The sequence below is a fragment of the Chenopodium quinoa genome, unplaced genomic scaffold, assembly GCF_001683475.1.
Source record: "Chenopodium quinoa cultivar QQ74 unplaced genomic scaffold, ASM168347v1, whole genome shotgun sequence".
Classification (NCBI taxonomy): domain Eukaryota; kingdom Viridiplantae; phylum Streptophyta; class Magnoliopsida; order Caryophyllales; family Amaranthaceae; genus Chenopodium; species Chenopodium quinoa.
In genome coordinates, this window is record NW_018743555.1 from 2,496,111 (window position 1) to 2,513,774 (window position 17,664).

General features: G+C 32.0%; 1 protein-coding gene across 1 annotated transcript; it reads right to left on the reverse strand.

The window, feature by feature from the left end:
* Window positions 1-1,535: 1,535 nt before the first annotated feature.
* Window positions 1,536-16,224, reverse strand: LOC110740319 (subtilisin-like protease SBT5.3). Its single transcript, XM_021920805.1, has 11 exons — window positions 15,983-16,224; window positions 15,758-15,867; window positions 15,498-15,595; window positions 15,209-15,373; window positions 11,284-11,395; window positions 8,474-9,020; window positions 3,438-3,535; window positions 3,047-3,292; window positions 2,779-2,893; window positions 2,449-2,662; window positions 1,536-2,201 (listed from the first exon to the last, which is right to left on the reverse strand). Exons 1-11 carry the CDS (start codon window positions 16,061-16,063, stop codon window positions 1,666-1,668), a joined length of 2,322 nt encoding a protein of 773 aa, XP_021776497.1. The 5' UTR covers window positions 16,064-16,224; the 3' UTR covers window positions 1,536-1,665.
* Between the last annotated feature and the right edge of the window lie 1,440 nt (window positions 16,225-17,664).

The window sequence follows — 17,664 nt, forward strand, 5'->3', positions numbered from 1 at the left end:
AAATACATGATCAAATTCAAAATAAAGTCAAAACCATACCTGGGTTTTTGAATTAATTGCCATCTGGTCCCCTCACGTTTGCGTTTACCAGTAATTAACCATTGAAAACGAAAGAAAGGTACAAAATTTGTTAGATCTTGAAAGAGATGAACAGTGCGTATTTTTTACTTGAAATGAAAAAACAAAGTTCAAACTTACCGAAACAGGTTAGTTGAATTCACCGTTAATTTTTCTCAGAGCTTCTGCAATTTAGGTCTAATCAGTGTAGTTGGGCAATTTGTAATGAGGAGAGAGAAGAATAAATGAAGAACAATAAGTTTTCGAAGGAACAGGAGGGAGAATTTGGGGGAAAAGGGGGAAAATTTTTGTCATTAAGGGTCATTTGACCGTCACGTGACTATATCAACGCCGGAAAAATAAAGTCAAATTTGACTTTCCGGTGGGTGGTAGTCAATTACAATATTTTGTGTTTTATAAGGTAGTTAATTACAACATTTCGTTTTCGTGCTAGTTTACCAGTAATTAACCATTGAAAACGAAAGAAAGTCAAAACCACCTCCACGTTCGCGTTTACCAGTAATTAACCATTGAAAACGAAAGAAAGGTACAAAATTTGTTAGATCTTGAAAGAGATGAACAGTGCGTATTTTTTACTTGAAATGAAAAAACAAAGTTCAAACTTACCGAAACAGGTTAGTTGAATTCACCGTTAATTTTTCTCAGAGCTTCTGCAATTTAGGTCTAATCAGTGTAGTTGGGCAATTTGTAATGAGGAGAGAGAAGAATAAATGAAGAACAATAAGTTTTCGAAGGAACAGGAGGGAGAATTTGGGGGAAAAGGGGGAAAATTTTTGTCATTAAGGGTCATTTGACCGTCACGTGACTATATCAACGCCGGAAAAATAAAGTCAAATTTGACTTTCCGGTGGGTGGTAGTCAATTACAATATTTTGTGTTTTATAAGGTAGTTAATTACAACATTTCGTTTTCGTGCTAGTTTACCAGTAATTAACCATTGAAAACGAAAGAAAGTCAAAACCACCTCCACGTTCGCGTTTACCAATAATTAACCATTGAAAACGAAAGAAAGGTACAAAATTTGTTAGATCTTGAAAGAGATGAACAGTGCGTATTTTTTACTTGAAATGAAAAAACAAAGTTCAAACTTACCGAAACAGGTTAGTTGAATTCACCGTTAATTTTTCTCAGAGCTTCTGCAATTTAGGTCTAATCAGTGTAGTTGGGCAATTTGTAATGAGGAGAGAGAAGAATAAATGAAGAACAATAAGTTTTCGAAGGAACAGGAGGGAGAATTTGGGGGAAAAGGGGGAAAATTTTTGTCATTAAGGGTCATTTGACCGTCACGTGACTATATCAACGCCGGAAAAATAAAGTCAAATTTGACTTTCCGGTGGGTGGTAGTCAATTACAATATTTTGTGTTTTATAAGGTAGTTAATTACAACATTTCGTTTTCGTGCTAGTTTCTCGCAAAAAATGGATTATAAAAGGTAGTTATTTACAAATAATCCTATATATAATGCAATCAATGACCATGCAATATTAATATTAGTTTTTAATAACCGGAGTAATATCTTGGTTACATTTAGGGATTTCTATAGTAGATTGCTAATTAAAAGCAATTATATAATAGGTAGTGCCAATACTATACTGACTTTACAGTTATTGGACTACTTACATAATGCATACCATCTAACCAAGTTAATCTTCCAAATACATAATCCTTGGATGCCTTCCCCTTCTTCGCCTTAATGTTAATTTGGAAGCTTTTCTCTTGACCTATGCTAGTGAACTCCAAGACAGAAGGATGGACTGAAATCGCGATCTCTCTCGGGCTTTGAACATGAGCTATGTACTTCCCTGGAGAACCAACATTCTTCAAGGTTCTAGTCACAGTGGTTGATTTTCTGAGATTAGGAATTGTGATTGAAGGGTAGTTCAGATTAAGAATACTAAAATTTTTAGGGCAAACATAAGGGCTTGCATTAAATAATGAAATGGATGTCTCATTATAACCAATTGCACACAGAAAATTCAGGTAGTCATTGATGTTCATGTCGTAAACCAATCCTGGATCCATAGCTGGATTAGGTTGAACATGCCCGGCTCCATAGTGTAGCGGGCTTGCTTGTAACTTGGACGCGTTTGTTATGGGTTCGTACACATTGTCTATTATGCTAGCTGCAATTACAACAAATGAAACAAACCATTTAAGTAATTTGGATGTAGAATGTATCAATTCGCTAACCTTAATTTTCAAAATAATCGCAGCACATAATAATTGCAACATTTTCTATGCAAAGGTTACTATTGCAATTATTTTGGAACGGAGGAAGTATAACAGTATACCCTGGTCTTGAAAGAGTGTAAAGTTATTAAATTAATCAAGTAAGGTCGAGTTTTGGAAAAGCGACATGTAGTAGTTTACCTGTGGTCATGATAGCTGATTTAATTGTTGCAGGGCTCCAATGTGGATAAATGGTTTTAAGAAGACCAACAACACCTGAAATATGTGGGCATGACATAGAAGTGCCTGATATGGAGTTAAACTGAACTCGACGTTTGTCAAACACTTGATTTGTTGGTCCTTGTGCTTCAGTATAGGCTGCTATCACACTGACTCCTGGTGCTGTTATATCAGGCTGAAAAAGCAAGTGTAAAAAAAAACATGATCATTATATTGAAGTATATAGATACACTCCAAAGTTGGAAATTTAATTATTTGTTGGTTATGAAATGAAATGTTATTATAATGAACCTTAAGAATCTCCGGTGTAACTGTATTTGGTCCTTTTGATGAAAATGCTGCCATAAATGGTGACGGTTTTATTCCTAACCTTGTTGATGTTTGTGTAATGGAAGCCTTCGCAGACCTATCAATGAAAAAATAACAAAAGTTAATTTCAATGAAACAAAAGTCTTCAATATTTTCTTAGGACATGTTCATGTTGTTTGTTCAAAAATAAAATGATTAGTGTATGTATATTAATAACATGAATAGTATATATAGCCAACTGAGCCCTTACTTTGTTGATTTGATATAGTCGTAAACATGGACACCGTCTCTATAATTGATATGAGAAGCAGGAAGAACGTGAGGATCAACAATTATTTCATTAGCAGTATCCTGATCATTAGCAAGGACCATACCAACGCCCCCAACTAATGCGACTTGTTGCCCTTTGTCTACTCTTGCGTTATCTCCTCTTAGGCAAACGACGATTTTACCTCTTGCCTTGTTAGGATCCATGGTTCCGTATTTGCATAATTGTCTACATCATAAAGACCGTAAAGTTTTCATTAAGAAAATAAGTATAGTTTTTTTTTTTTTTTTTGAAAGAAGAAAATAAGTATAGTAGAATTGAATAAAAAAAAAAACCTAGAGGAAAATGGATGTAACATGTTTATGGTTCTTACGCTTCTTCAATAGATGCATTTGCTGCTTTGACTTGAGCTGCACTCACTAGGGGATAGTACTTGCCAACTTGTAATGATTTTGGTGCCAAGCTTTGTCCCTTTAGTACAAAGATTCAAATTTAATTAATCAAGTTTTTATATTATTATATATGTAATATATTATATAAACAATACTATATGAAATATAAACTTAACACTAAAATTGTAATTTCTAATAAATTTATTTTCTTGCTTTAGAAAGAACTTTTTTGTTTTCACAAATTTATGAGCAAAGAAAATTTTCTATTGGAGTTTGGAGTGCCTAATTGGAGTTCATACATGACCAGCATTCCTGATTTAATGATAATTGAGCGAGTTAAGACTAAGCTGAGTAGCACATGTATTCATCTTGTTAAATATTATTCAAACTCGAGTCACATGTTATTATCAAGCTTATAAGTTTTCAAAATGGGGAATTCCAAGTTAATCTTCATGATTGACAAACTTTGTCAATCTAAGGGCATTTATGGTATTTCAACCGATTAAGTTGAGGATATGATTGTAAAATCCGCATGCTCAGTTGGATTACTTCCCTTGACTAAGCATACACGTAATCAAAGGCTCGCATATTTGGACTTCATGGGTTATAACATCCGTTAAATGGCATTAGTCAACGATAGTTTGAAAAAATTACATGTTGCAATATTGTTTCAGTATTGGGCACACATATGGCAGAATTTGATTTGGGACAAATGAGGCATCTGATTTAATGAAAAAAACTATTAAGTAAAATTGTAATATTACTTTGTTGATAAATTTGTTAGAAAAGTACTTATATGTTCACTTTTTTTGTGAAGAAGGACTTTATATGTTCAAAGTGGTGAACAAAGGCCTTATAAGTCACTTTTGTTGTGAGGAGGGACCTTGACATCGGAATATAGCCATTGACTTTTACTTTTTCGGTGTTGATCATCACTTACGTGACACGTGATGTTTTGAAAAGGCCATTTTTGTTCATTTTTTCCCCATGTTTTCAAATTTTTTGTCTTACTATCCCCAAATTTTCTCTCGAAATCTCTTCTCTTTCCTTAAAATCAAGAGAAAAAAAGAAGGAAAAGACATTTTTAAAACATCACGCGCATATTACATGATGGTCAATGCCGGAAAAGTGAAGTCAGCGTTTGTTCTACACAAATAATTTAATTTATCACAATATTCATAATTGAGATTAAAATTGTAAATTGCAAAATTGAAAAAAAAAAAAAAAAAGATGGAGTTAAACATAGAGAAAATAAACCTTTTTGTGACAAATTCAATGAAAGTATGAAACTGAACAATACAAAATTTGGCCAAATTGTCTTATAAAATCATGAAATCAACTCAATTGCGGTGTAATTCAAATAGAGAAATACTTTGTAGATAGGAAGGAAATCAACTCAATTGCGGTGTAACTGTGTAATTAAGGATGTATAATTCAAATAAATTAGAAAATTTGGAATCAAAATAAATTTTAGACATAAAAAATGGGGAATAGGAAGATAATTTCTAATTTATAAATTATAATGATTATCATTTGGGATGAGAGTTGGAAACTGAAATTTTCAGTAACTATTATGGGAGGCTCTATCAAGATTCATAATAAGCGTTGTAAGAGTACATTTATCCAAGGGAATAGGAAAGTGTATGATGAAAGCATGAATGAAAATGTTTCATTCAAAGTAATATAAAAATATGTAACTAAAAATGGACATTAGGGAAATGCCACATGCCACTTAATATGATTTGCAAAAGTTCCTTTTTTTTTAAAATATTAGTATAGATATAGGCCATGTTTGGTAATTGGCTTTTCAATGGCTTTTTGGTTAGCTTTTGGCTTTTTAAGGTGGTCAAACAGCCAAAAAATGTGTTTGGTAATTGGCTTTTTAGTCAGCGAAAAAGCTGGCTTTTAAGCCAAAATGAAAAAACTGCTTTGAGTAGCTTTTTTGTTGGCTTTTGGCTTGTTGGCCCACAAATTATCTAATAAACAGCCAACAACCACCAATTAATTTACCAAACACTTTTATAAACAGCCAACTTAAACAACCAATTTCAAAAGCCATTATAAACAGCCAAACATTCCAGCTGGTCAAACAAGCCAAGTGAACCAGCCAACCGCCAACAGCCATTTTCCAAACAAGGCCATAGTCTTTGTGATTTTTTTTTTAACGAACATTATAAAAGCTACTTCCTTCGTTTTTTAATAGTTGTAACACATGAAAAGTGGGGTTCACATAGTGTAATACACTTTAAAATGGGATGAGAGGTTTTTTAGAATATAATTTAGTAGGCCTTGTTTTTTTTTTTTTGGTGTATCATCCGGTTCACCATTTGGGCTAATGCGGATTCAGGAATCCAGTCCGTATATTAATAAAAAAATCAGTTGGTACCATATGTTAATAAGTGTTACTTTCGCCGTATTTTAATGAAGGTTACACTTACCATTTTATAGCTATCAAAAAACCGACCCGAACTGGTGAATCTGAGTCGTTCCGAACTATTCCAAAAAGGAACCGAATTGCTAAGAACCTGTTATTTTAAAACCGTAAACCGACCCGACCTGATTTTTTAAACCTAAAACGGAACCAATCCGAATGTTTGAGAACCGTCACTAAATCGTACCCGTTATCAAGCCAAACGATACAACCCGAAATGAGAACAACCTGAACCGAAGTACTTTTGAAACCGATAGCAACCCGACTCATTGTAAACCAAAACCGTTTAAACCCGACAAAAACCCGATAAATCCAATTCATTTACAACCCGTAACTGGTTAGGATCGAACCGTTTATAACTCGTAATTAGTTATGAACGAACGGCTTACAACCCGTAACCGGCTATGACCGAACCGTTTATAATTAATCCGTAAGTCCGTAACCCTTTATGAGTGAAAAGTATGAGAGAGAAAGTGTTTTGACTAAAGCGGTACGGATGAGTGTAAGGAATGAGATATGAAGACTGTAGGGCTTGAATTTGGATTATTGGGCCAATTTTGATTAGGTTTTAGTGGATTTAGGGAGATGAATGAGAGGCAATGGATTAAAGATAGGTTTAATCAACGTTTGTGAGAGTATTTTCTTGAGGGGTTTAGATTGTGATCCGTGTTTTAACTGAGCGACCAAAGAAAATTATAGCTTAATAGTTAATAATTAATAGTCAAATTATAATTTATAAACAACTTGTAATAAAGAAATCATAACTAAGTAATTACAATTTATTGGTAATTTGCTAGTTAAAACAAAATATAAATTTAAGTAAACAACTAATAAAGTGATAATTATTACTATAACGTGTTTGTGACCTGACCAATTACAAGTTTACAACTCGACTCGTTCTAATTGATTACTTGATCAATGTAACTTGCTTAAGCTTTTATATTTATGACATGAACTGATTTTGCCCAATTTTTTTTGAACCAAATTCGTTTTAAAATCGACCGAGTTCTATCGGAATCGATTATGATTTGAACCGATTACAACCCAACCCTGTTAGGATCTGATGTATTTTAACCTAAAACTAGTTATAACTTATAAACTGGCAAAACCCGTTTTCAAACTGATTGAGTTCCACTCAGACTGATTACGATTTGAACCGATTACAACCCGACCCGATTAGGACCCGCTATGTTTTGACCCAAAACCCGCCTTAAACTGACAAAACTTGTTTTTAAACCTATCGAGTTCAACCCGAACCGATTATGACCCAAACCAATTACAACCCAACCCGATTAGAATCCAACCCGAAAAGAAACAGTAGTAAAAAATATACCAAACCGAATCGATCCAGATTTATTTAAAACCGACCCAAACTAACCCGATAATAATTCCAACCCGTTATAATCCGATCCGTTACAAACTGAAAACCGATAAACCGAAACCAAAACTAAACCATAAAACCGATTGACACCCTTACTTACCAAATGCGTATGTGTTTTAATAAGATTTACAAATTTTATTTTATTTTATTTTTTTCAAAAAACTATATTTTAATGTTATATATCAATATCCTCTCATGGTCTTCACCAATACCAACTAATACATTTTAAACTGATTCGTCTCTCTCACATTCAATTATTTTCTACAAATTATTATCCGATTTTTTTTATATACAATTTTTTAGTACTCTAGCTATCCTACTCCCCACCCCCCCCCCCCCTTCCCCTCCCCTCCCCTCCCCTTTTTTTTGAAACAATGTCAGCTAGGCATTATTATTAAAACTAAATCAAATCAAATTTCGCCAAAGTTATGAAACTTTGAGGGAAATTGTCCAACCATACACAAGTCGACTCACTTACACTATATCTTGGAAGTTGGAACTAAAGAAACTAAAATTATCTTCTCTTCCACAAAATTAAAGGATAAACTACTACAAAGTATAAAATATTAGACTTTTGAAAGTAATTTTGATTGGTTTTAAAAAAAAAAAAAAGTAATAAATTTTGATTGAGGTAGATAAAATATCAGACTTGGTAGGAAAAAAAAAAATAAGAGTCAAAGCTATCTTTGAATGGTCTATAAAGTATAAACAACCACCTAACTACAATAAATGCTAAATTAATACTTTGTATTCATCTTCCATTGTAAACTAAAAGCCCACTAAGCACTAACGGCTACGATGCTAGCGTCGTTTCATGATAGTTTGCCCAGGTGTAGCTATTAACTTGTGACTAGGATGCTTACTCGTTATGAGCATACTCCAGATTCTGACATGGCAGGAAAGATTGATAAAGTTTGTTAATCATGAGGATTAACTGGGCAGCCCCCTTTCAAAATATCATAACTTAAAACACAACTTGATTTCACAAGTTACAACTTATATTTGTGCTAATTTTTTCAAACATTAAATTAGCTTGTCACCAATATTGTTTATTTTACTCTGTATTAATTTAAATTAGAGAATACTTTGTATAATATCGACATTGAATCAAGCAGAATAAATAATCTCATAGTTCACAAACCATCTATTCTCATTAGCCCCCCTACTTCAAATACTACGCAAAAGAATAAAGATAGAAATTTAACCTCGAAATGTCGACCATTGCCGAGTAATATCCAATTAGAGAACTCTCGATCCATAGTACTAGCCCCAACTGTGAAAATCCAAGGAGAAACATTCACAACAGTACCATCAGTTGGCCCAGAATTTCCAGCAGAACACACTACATCAATGTTCTTCTTGACAGCATGAAACGAACCAATGGACAAACTGTCATTGAAATAAGGAGTAGGAGTCCCTCCAAGTGATGCAGAGATAACATCGACGCCATCGGCTATGGCTGCATCAAAGGCAGCCAAGATATCCGCATCATAACACTCACTGCCATTAATTGGCGGCCAACAAACTTTGTAGGCCGCCACTCGAGCTCGAGGGGAGCCGCCTTTGGCTACTCCCTTTCCGAACCCGAATACACTGGCATCTTTTACGAATGATCCTCCGGCCGTGGATAGGGTGTGGGTGCCATGTCCATCGTAGTCTCGTGGACTGTTGATTTCTGTTGTGTTGGTGGTGTTGCTTGTTGATAAAGCTGTTAAGTACCCTTTGTTGTAGTATCTTGCTCCAATTAACTTCCTGTATTAAGTCATTAATTTAAGTTATTATCTCATTTATACTTGCATAATCATTGTATGTTTTGTGCATTTTTGTGGTCTTAAATACACTATATTCTAAGCTTCATCTAGATATATAAAATGGTAATGCATTTCCTAAATGACTAAGAGTATGTTTTCATTGACTGAACTGAGCTGAATTGAACTGAGCTGAGCTGAATTGAACTGAACTTATTAGAGCTGAACTGAACTGAACTGAACTTATTAGAGCTAAACTGAACTGAATTGAACTGAACTTATTAGAGATGAACTGAACTGAATATTTTATAAGAGAAGGAAATTAGGAGCTTAACTGAACTAAAATAAAGTGAACTGAACTGGACTTATTAGAGTTGAGCTGAACTGAACTAAACTTATTAGAGCTGAACTGCTGAACTGAACTGAACTTATAATTAGAGCTGAAATGAACTGAACTGAAAATAATCGTATCAGAACATGCCCTAAGCTTATTGTTCCAATATGAATTGATGCACTACCCAAAACTCATTTTCATTACTCGATCTTTAAGGTTGTTAATTATGAAACCCAAAGCTAACTCAACGCTAAAGAAACATTATAATAAGTTAATAACCTCACCTAGAATTTGTTTTTTATCTTTTTATTTGCACAACCAATATTTAAAAAAATTAACTTTGACAACCGCGTGTGAAGTAAGGATTAGTTAACGTTGCCCATCCCACATTGAAGAATTAAGATATCAAATATGACTAATAAGAAATGTATAATATTGATGGGCAATTGATTTTAGAATAAAAGTCTACTAAACTTATATGTGGTCAGACTCTTCTTGCAAAAGCTTATAGGCATTACACATCAAAACACTACTACCTCAAACACACAAGCGTGGTAGCCACTGTGAAGATGTTCTGACCACTAGATAATGCATAATATTGATGGGCAATTGACTTTAGAATAAAAATTTACTAAACTTGTATGTAGTCAGACTCTTCTTACAAGAGCTTATTATAGGCGTTATACAGCAAAACACTACTACTATACCTCGAACACCGGAACACGCAAGCGTGGTAGCCACTATAAAGGTGTTCTGACCACTAGGTCTAGTGGGCTGGACCAAAGCCTCCATTATTATCTGCACCTTACTTTACTTTGGCATGGTACGATGTGGGCGTGCGGGTTGGTTGACACTTGAAATAAAATCGATGATATTCGATCATATTACCAATGGTGTGACCACGTAAAAGAATCATTTTGATGCCATTCTAATCATCTACCTAACTTTCAAACCAATACTATTCCTTGTTACATACTTTTCCCTTTTGTTTTCCACCTTTGAGAGTTTGAGAGATAGGACTTACGACATAGGTTAGATAATTACATTCATTATTTATCGTCAAATTCATTACTAGGTTTACTTGGTCCATTAATAGATAATTGCCATTTGCCAACATTGTTGGAAGTTGGAACTATGACATTATTACAATTGATAATTTGATATGTGAATATTAATATAATTAATATTCCGTATTTAGAAATTTAAATTGAGGCTACATATAATTTAACGCATAAAATTTTTTATGCATAGAAATTAAAGCAAACTATTTCCTCCGATTCTTTTTTCTTCACACATTATTATATGTGGCTAACCACACCGTGTGGCCAGCCATTATAGGGATTACTTCATAATTGTCATAGGGGTTATTTCGTCAGTGTTACAGGGTTTACTCGGTTAGTATTACAGGGGTTACTTGTCATTCAGTGTTATAGTGGTTACTTAGTTCTTTTATAAATAGTCACATAGTGTGATCAGCCACACACACAAGACAATTTTTTTTTTAATTCTTTGGTACTACTGTTAAGTTGATAGAATCTTTTGAATTACGAGTATAATAATTCATATATCATAATAAAAAAGTATATATATATATATATATATATATAAAGTATTCCCTCCGTCCCTAAATTACATTCTTGTTTCTAACATTAATAGAGGAATAAATGCTAGAAACAGGAATGTAATTTAGGGATGGAGGGAGTACTCCGTAAGTTTTTAAAGCATAACATTTATTTTGAAACGGAAAATAAATTGAATGTTTTCAAATTATCTAAAATCTATGTGAGTAAATGAGACTACTTGAGATTACTTAGTCAGCAAATTAGTTGGAGGTATTATACTATGTATACTCGAGAAAGTAACAGTTAGATAGTTATGGCAAATAATTTTAAAAACAGAATGCTAGTTTGTAGATGGGGAGATAAAAATGGACCTATTGCAATGGACTCCACCAAGATTGTTGTGACTTTGGCATATTCCTTTCCACCGCGCCGGAATAGGTCCAATTCCTTCATCTCCAAAACTCTTTGATTCTGGCCACACCCCTGATTGTGACATACATTTATATTAATTAAGGTTTAGAAAAGTACAAGTAACAAACTAACAAATGAAAATATATATATTGGAGTTGGATGTTGATATTTTGTTTTTAGAGAGCCTTTTTTATATATATCTACTAAATGAATATTACTTTTTATGATTTTACTGAATTAATTTATTTATTTAAATTCAATTACACGTATAAATTTTAATTTCCTCCATTTAACTTATTATCATAACCTGAGTAGAACTCCCCAAAATTACATACCCGCTTTAAATCCACCCGACCCTAATGCAAATGCTCAATAGCCACGTCTAATCTAAAAAATTATAGAATAATACGAGTAATATTTGTAATATCTTCCTATCATATTAATATAATATACTATGTATCTAATAATTTTTTTATTTTATTTTAATGACACTTAATGCATGGCTTGTTTGATATGTAAGGAGGTGTAAGGAGATCATATGGGGGACATCAATTGACTCATTTGCCTATATTTTAAAATCCACATGTCATAGAATATGAAGAAAGAGTGTGAGATTAATAAAGTTAATGAAAAGGCCCATACTGTATGGGTCAAGTGGATAAAATTTCAATTTTAAGTAACATTAATGTTTAATCTTTAATGTGATGAATTGTCATAAAAGTGAATACATTTCCTTCGAAAAAATTGAATATATGAAAATTGTTTTATATAGAGGGAATTTGCAATTATAAGAAAAAAAAAATTAATACATAAATTGAGACAATATAATAAGATCAAATGTGAGTACATGATTATAATTTTTAAAACAATTGTCAAGGCAAAGTTTGAGAACAGTGACAAGTGCATGTTTTGGTTCACACTATATGATCCATTCATTAACCTTCAACAATAAAGTACTTCATTGAGATTGACATACCCAAAAAAATGTTATTTTTAAGTTTTAACCCTTTGGTATCTCTTCTTTAGGGACCTAAGCAATATATATGGTCCTCTTCAGCCCCTCCTTTTAATTAATATTAAAAAAAAAAAAAATTATGATCCTCTCTCCTTTTCAAATGGTCATATTATGGCGACAAAATGTAGAGGAGTGGCTCTTTGCATGCACGCCAATATTGACGACACACATGTGCTTTGATGCCTTCATTCTCAAACAAAATAAGACTATTCATTGGTCATCAATCCAATCTTGCATGACTAAAATTTTCTAATTACAGTACTTTGTTGATTATGGGTTTCATAAACCATGATTACCCTACAGCCCTACTTGTGTGATCAAACCTTTCTGCATGGCAGCTACATACTAACGCAAAACACATTTTACGTTTACTATGGTATTTCCTTTTTCTTAATTTATCAAGGAAATTTTGTGAAAAACTACCTATTATAATTCAGAATTTACGAGAAACTACTTATTAAAAAAAATATTGTAATTGACTACCTAATTTTTTAAAAATGTTGTAATTTACTACCTTTATGCCGGATTATGAATGAGTTTGACCAAAATTCTCAGGCGTTGACTTGGTCACGTGACACTTGGTGAAAGAAAAGGGTCATTAAGCATCACGTGATTGTCACGTGACCAAGTCAACACCGGAGAACTTTGGTCAAATGCCTTCATAATCCGACGTAAGGTAGTAAATTACAACATTTTTCGAAAATTAGGTAGTCAATTACAACATTTTTTTTAATAGGTAGTTTCTCGCAAATTCTGGACTATAATAGGTAGTTTTTCACAAAATTTCCATTTATCAATAATATTTTACACTATATCCAACACATTTTTGACTAGTTATATCTGAAATTGCGTAAATTATAAAATTTTGATATTTGATTATTACACATTAAAATCATCGAATAAGATCTTACATAATATTTTTTTATATTTGTATGTGAGTAAAATACACATTCAAATTTTTTAAGTTTAACTCTATGAAAAGTAATTGAATGGAACATAAATAGTAAAATTACAATTATTATTTTGGTAACATGATAATATTGTCAAGCTAAACATTTTTCTAGCCTTTTAAATCATCATAGTCCTGGACACATTTTAATTGACACACATCCCTTCATTGTAACATTAGGAAGTTCAATAGATTTAGGAAAATCGGGTAAAATGTGTGGGCTGCTAAATGGTTTGCATCCTACTTTTTCTCACGTTGAACAAAAATTTACATAAATTTAACAAGAATATATATATATATATATATATATATATATATATATATATATTTTGTATATTTAATTATTATTCTTTTTTTTTATATACAATTTAATTATTATTCTTAATCATGGAAGAGTCAAAATCCATAAGCATCTTTCCACATTTGAACTAGGATAGTCAAATTCAAAAATTAATAATAGGTTTATCACTCTGACAATTAGTTTAAATTGACCCGTTATACCATGATAACGATATGTTAATGATGAGGACAAATTAGGAAACAAGACAAGGTTATATGAGTACATTATATTGGAGCTTTTAATAACCATTAGTACGTAGTAATACATTATATATAAACATTTTAATATCAACATGGATCTATACTGATTAGTAGTTTTATAGGTCAACCATTTGGGTCCATAAATCCATTTATCTAGTAGAAATGTAGAAATCGAGAGTTTTTTTTCGTATTTTATTTAACACTCGAATTAAAGGGACTTTTTTTTTTAAGTTTATCCTTTTCAAATTGGTTTTTATTCACCATTTATGTAAGAGAAGATAAAAATTATCATGACACAAAGCTCATATATATTCTAGGACAACAACCGTGTATGTCTCAAAACATATGCCTTCAATTTTAATTATGTCGGTTTAATCTAAGACGGTCTAAGTAACTCTATACAAACACTGATACGAAAATTGAAAGTTCAAATAGTTTCTTTCTAGCACAATTAAATTAAATAAAATTAAGATCGAGTTGTTTACTTTTTACTTTTCCTTAATTATGTATGATAAAATTGTACATTTGCAAAATTATTTGCATTCTACAAATAATGACATCTTTGATTTCTCTATCATTATTTTTAATGAAGAACGTGATGATATATAGTTATGTACTAAGGGCATGTTCACATTTACTTAATTTTAGTCCAGCTTCAATCAGTTCAGTCAGCTCCAATCAGTTCAGTTTAGCTCCTAATTTCCCTCTCTCGTAAAATATTCAGTTCACTTCACTTCACTTCAACTCCAATCACTTCAGTTCAACTCGGTTCAATAAATGTGAACATACCCTAAATTGATCATTTGAAGTTAAAAGACGATATAGACAATTGACACTTCACCATATCTCTTTTTTTTAAAAAAAAAAATCGATAGCAGCCTGCCATATCAATTGCACTGAATTTTCAACGTGTGAAATAAATGTAAGAATACAATTTGATATAAAATAAACTTATCTTTAGTTTAAGTATTTTTTTTAGTCAATTAACAAGGCGTTGATTAGCTAAAGCTAAGCTTTGTCCTAGACTCCTAAGCCATAATGCCAATTATCAGATTTTAGTCTCAACGTAAAGATTATATATCATGTTATACCTTGGTTAAGGGCGGTTATAAGAATTTTGAAAAGAAACTATTAACACTTATTAATTAACAACGACAACGTCGTGATTATGTCATAAATTTCTAAATTTATGCAATTATTAGAAAATATATTCAATGCTTATAAGCAACTCTAAATATCATAATAACATATTTTTTAAAAAAAAATTGCATTATAGGTCCGATACTTCACAATAATAACAAGATCGAGGTCGGAATATATACTATTAAATTATTTGATATATACTTCATTTAATATTGAGCAAAAAAACAAAATAACTAACCAGTATCAAAGTTGGCAATAATAGTGTCTTCACCAAATCTTGCCTTCTCCCAGATTGAAAAAGGGGGCACTTCTCCATCATCTTCGAGCCCTAAGAAATCCCATGATCGAGTTGTGTGCAATTTTCTTCCCTCATTTGGAAATACAGAGATCACATTTGGATGCTCTTAATCCCATTTTTTATTATATTAACAAATTATTATTTTGCATTTTCATAATAAAATAATAAAAATAAAAAATAAAAAATAAAAAAAGTATTACAAAAAAAGTGCAAGTGTGTTGTTACATACTTGCAATTTCTAATGCTCGTTCTTCCTCGAGAACAGCTGCAAAGCCATTGATATGTTTTGTGTAGGAGTAGAATATTGCATCCTCGGCGTCACTGCGACTGTGTTAGTAAAAAAAATTCGTGGGGTGTTAGTTATTGCATCGGTATTAACTGACAAGTAATTATACATGGATATTTTAACTGACAGACATTATATATACATGAAATTAACGAGTAATGTGTTATAACGAGATTAACGACTACCAAAATCGGATTTAGTACCTTCCAAGGTAAGATCCCAAGAGCTCATAATGTGATTCTTTGACTTGATGCAAATCAAATTCAGAAACTTCTTGTCCATGTGAATGAGCTCCCATGTACACTACATAGGACTAAATAATGATGTACAAAGAAAAGTATGCTGAATTGGTTAGTAAAGTTGAACAAAAAACAAGAGATTTTTAGACATTAATTAAGGAAATAGTTTGTAATTATGGGTTTAATTACCTTCTTAGCAAAAGTAGGTTGTTCGTTCAGTGTAAATAGGAGGATGAGGAGAAGTAAGAAGAGTGAAGCAGAAAGCCTCATTGGTAGTTTTTATTTTTAGTAAGATGCCCTGTTTTGATTTGGTGGTTTCTTCAAATAGAAAGAGGTTTAATATTGCCTTTGTTTTGGAGTAGGAAGTTGCTTGTGATGTGGGGATATATTTATAGAGGACAAGAGGTTGTTTTTTTTAAGTTGGTGATAATTTATAAAAAAATAAAAATAAATAAATAAATAAATAAAAAGGTTAATTTATAAATATATAATACTTCCTCTATCCCAATTTACTTGCAACATTTTGATTGAACACGCTTGTCGATGTGCATGTTTCACCGTCGATGTCTTTTATTTTATATTTATAAAAGTTATAAAAAAATTTATATTAAAAAACTATACATTAAAATAGATCCAACAACATTTTACATGATTACATTGACTTTTATATAATAGGTAAAAAAGATAATCAAAGTGAGAATGTGAATAGGGAAAAAAGTCAAAACGTTGCAAATAATTTGGATAAAGGGAGTATACTAAATCATGATTTAGCTTAATTTAATGTTTTAATGTAAACTTTGAGGGTGGTAAGTCAATCTCTAGTTTCAACGAATTCAACATGTACACCTAGCAAATAGACTCTACTTGACAAAAAAATTGTATATTTGAAATTGGACTTTTTTTATTTTTAACACGATTTGACATGGCTATGTTTGGTAATTGTCTTTTGATCGAAATTTTCATTTGTTTATATCTTTTGATAGTGTGATCAAATAATGAAGAAAACAAATGTTTGGTAAATGGTTTTCCACTTAGCTAAACAAAATTGATACATTAACTTTTCAATGATCAATAAACAATGAGTTATTCTAATTACAAATTTTGCTATTTATTTAATTATTATGACTGTTTAAACTTATAAGTCTAATCCTTATAGTTTTGATAGGCTGATATATAGTACACAATTACTATTACAGAGTAATTAATGTATGCCAAAAGGTTGTTAGGTCGGCTTTTAATGGTGATTTAGAGTGAACAACTTAATTTTATTTGTGTGAGCGCTCATAATATTTCTATTAAGTATATGAATTGGTCAATTAAAGTAGCTTATTTACGCTAGTAATATTTTAGCAAGACTCTGGTTTTCTTATGAGCAAAATAACAAACAGTATACGGAAAATTTGTGAGAAAAAACCTTTCTTATTTTTTTAGTGGCTTAATTATGAGAAAAGATAAAAAGGTGGCAAAATGGGACAATATTTATAAAAAATGTGAGATGGGACCTTGACAAAATTCGACTCTTAACCAAATTTTTCCACCGTTGACTATCACGTACCACACATGGCAGTAAAAAAACCTTCGTGTCTCTCCTCCTTTCCCTTCACCATGGCACCGTCATTCTCTCTGCTCTTTCCCCTCATCACCCGACCCCGTCCATCACAACAACCATCGAAACCCTAAATTAAAACACTACCACCTAAAAGTTAAACCACGAACTACCTAGTCATCTCCATACGACACCACCAACAAAAGCTTCACCACCCTCGAAAACCCTCCCACCCATCTAAAAACCCCAAAACAAAACCATCCTAGATTCCTAGCCATCTACTAGCGACAACAACCAATATTAAGGGTGGGGTGATGGTTTTTTT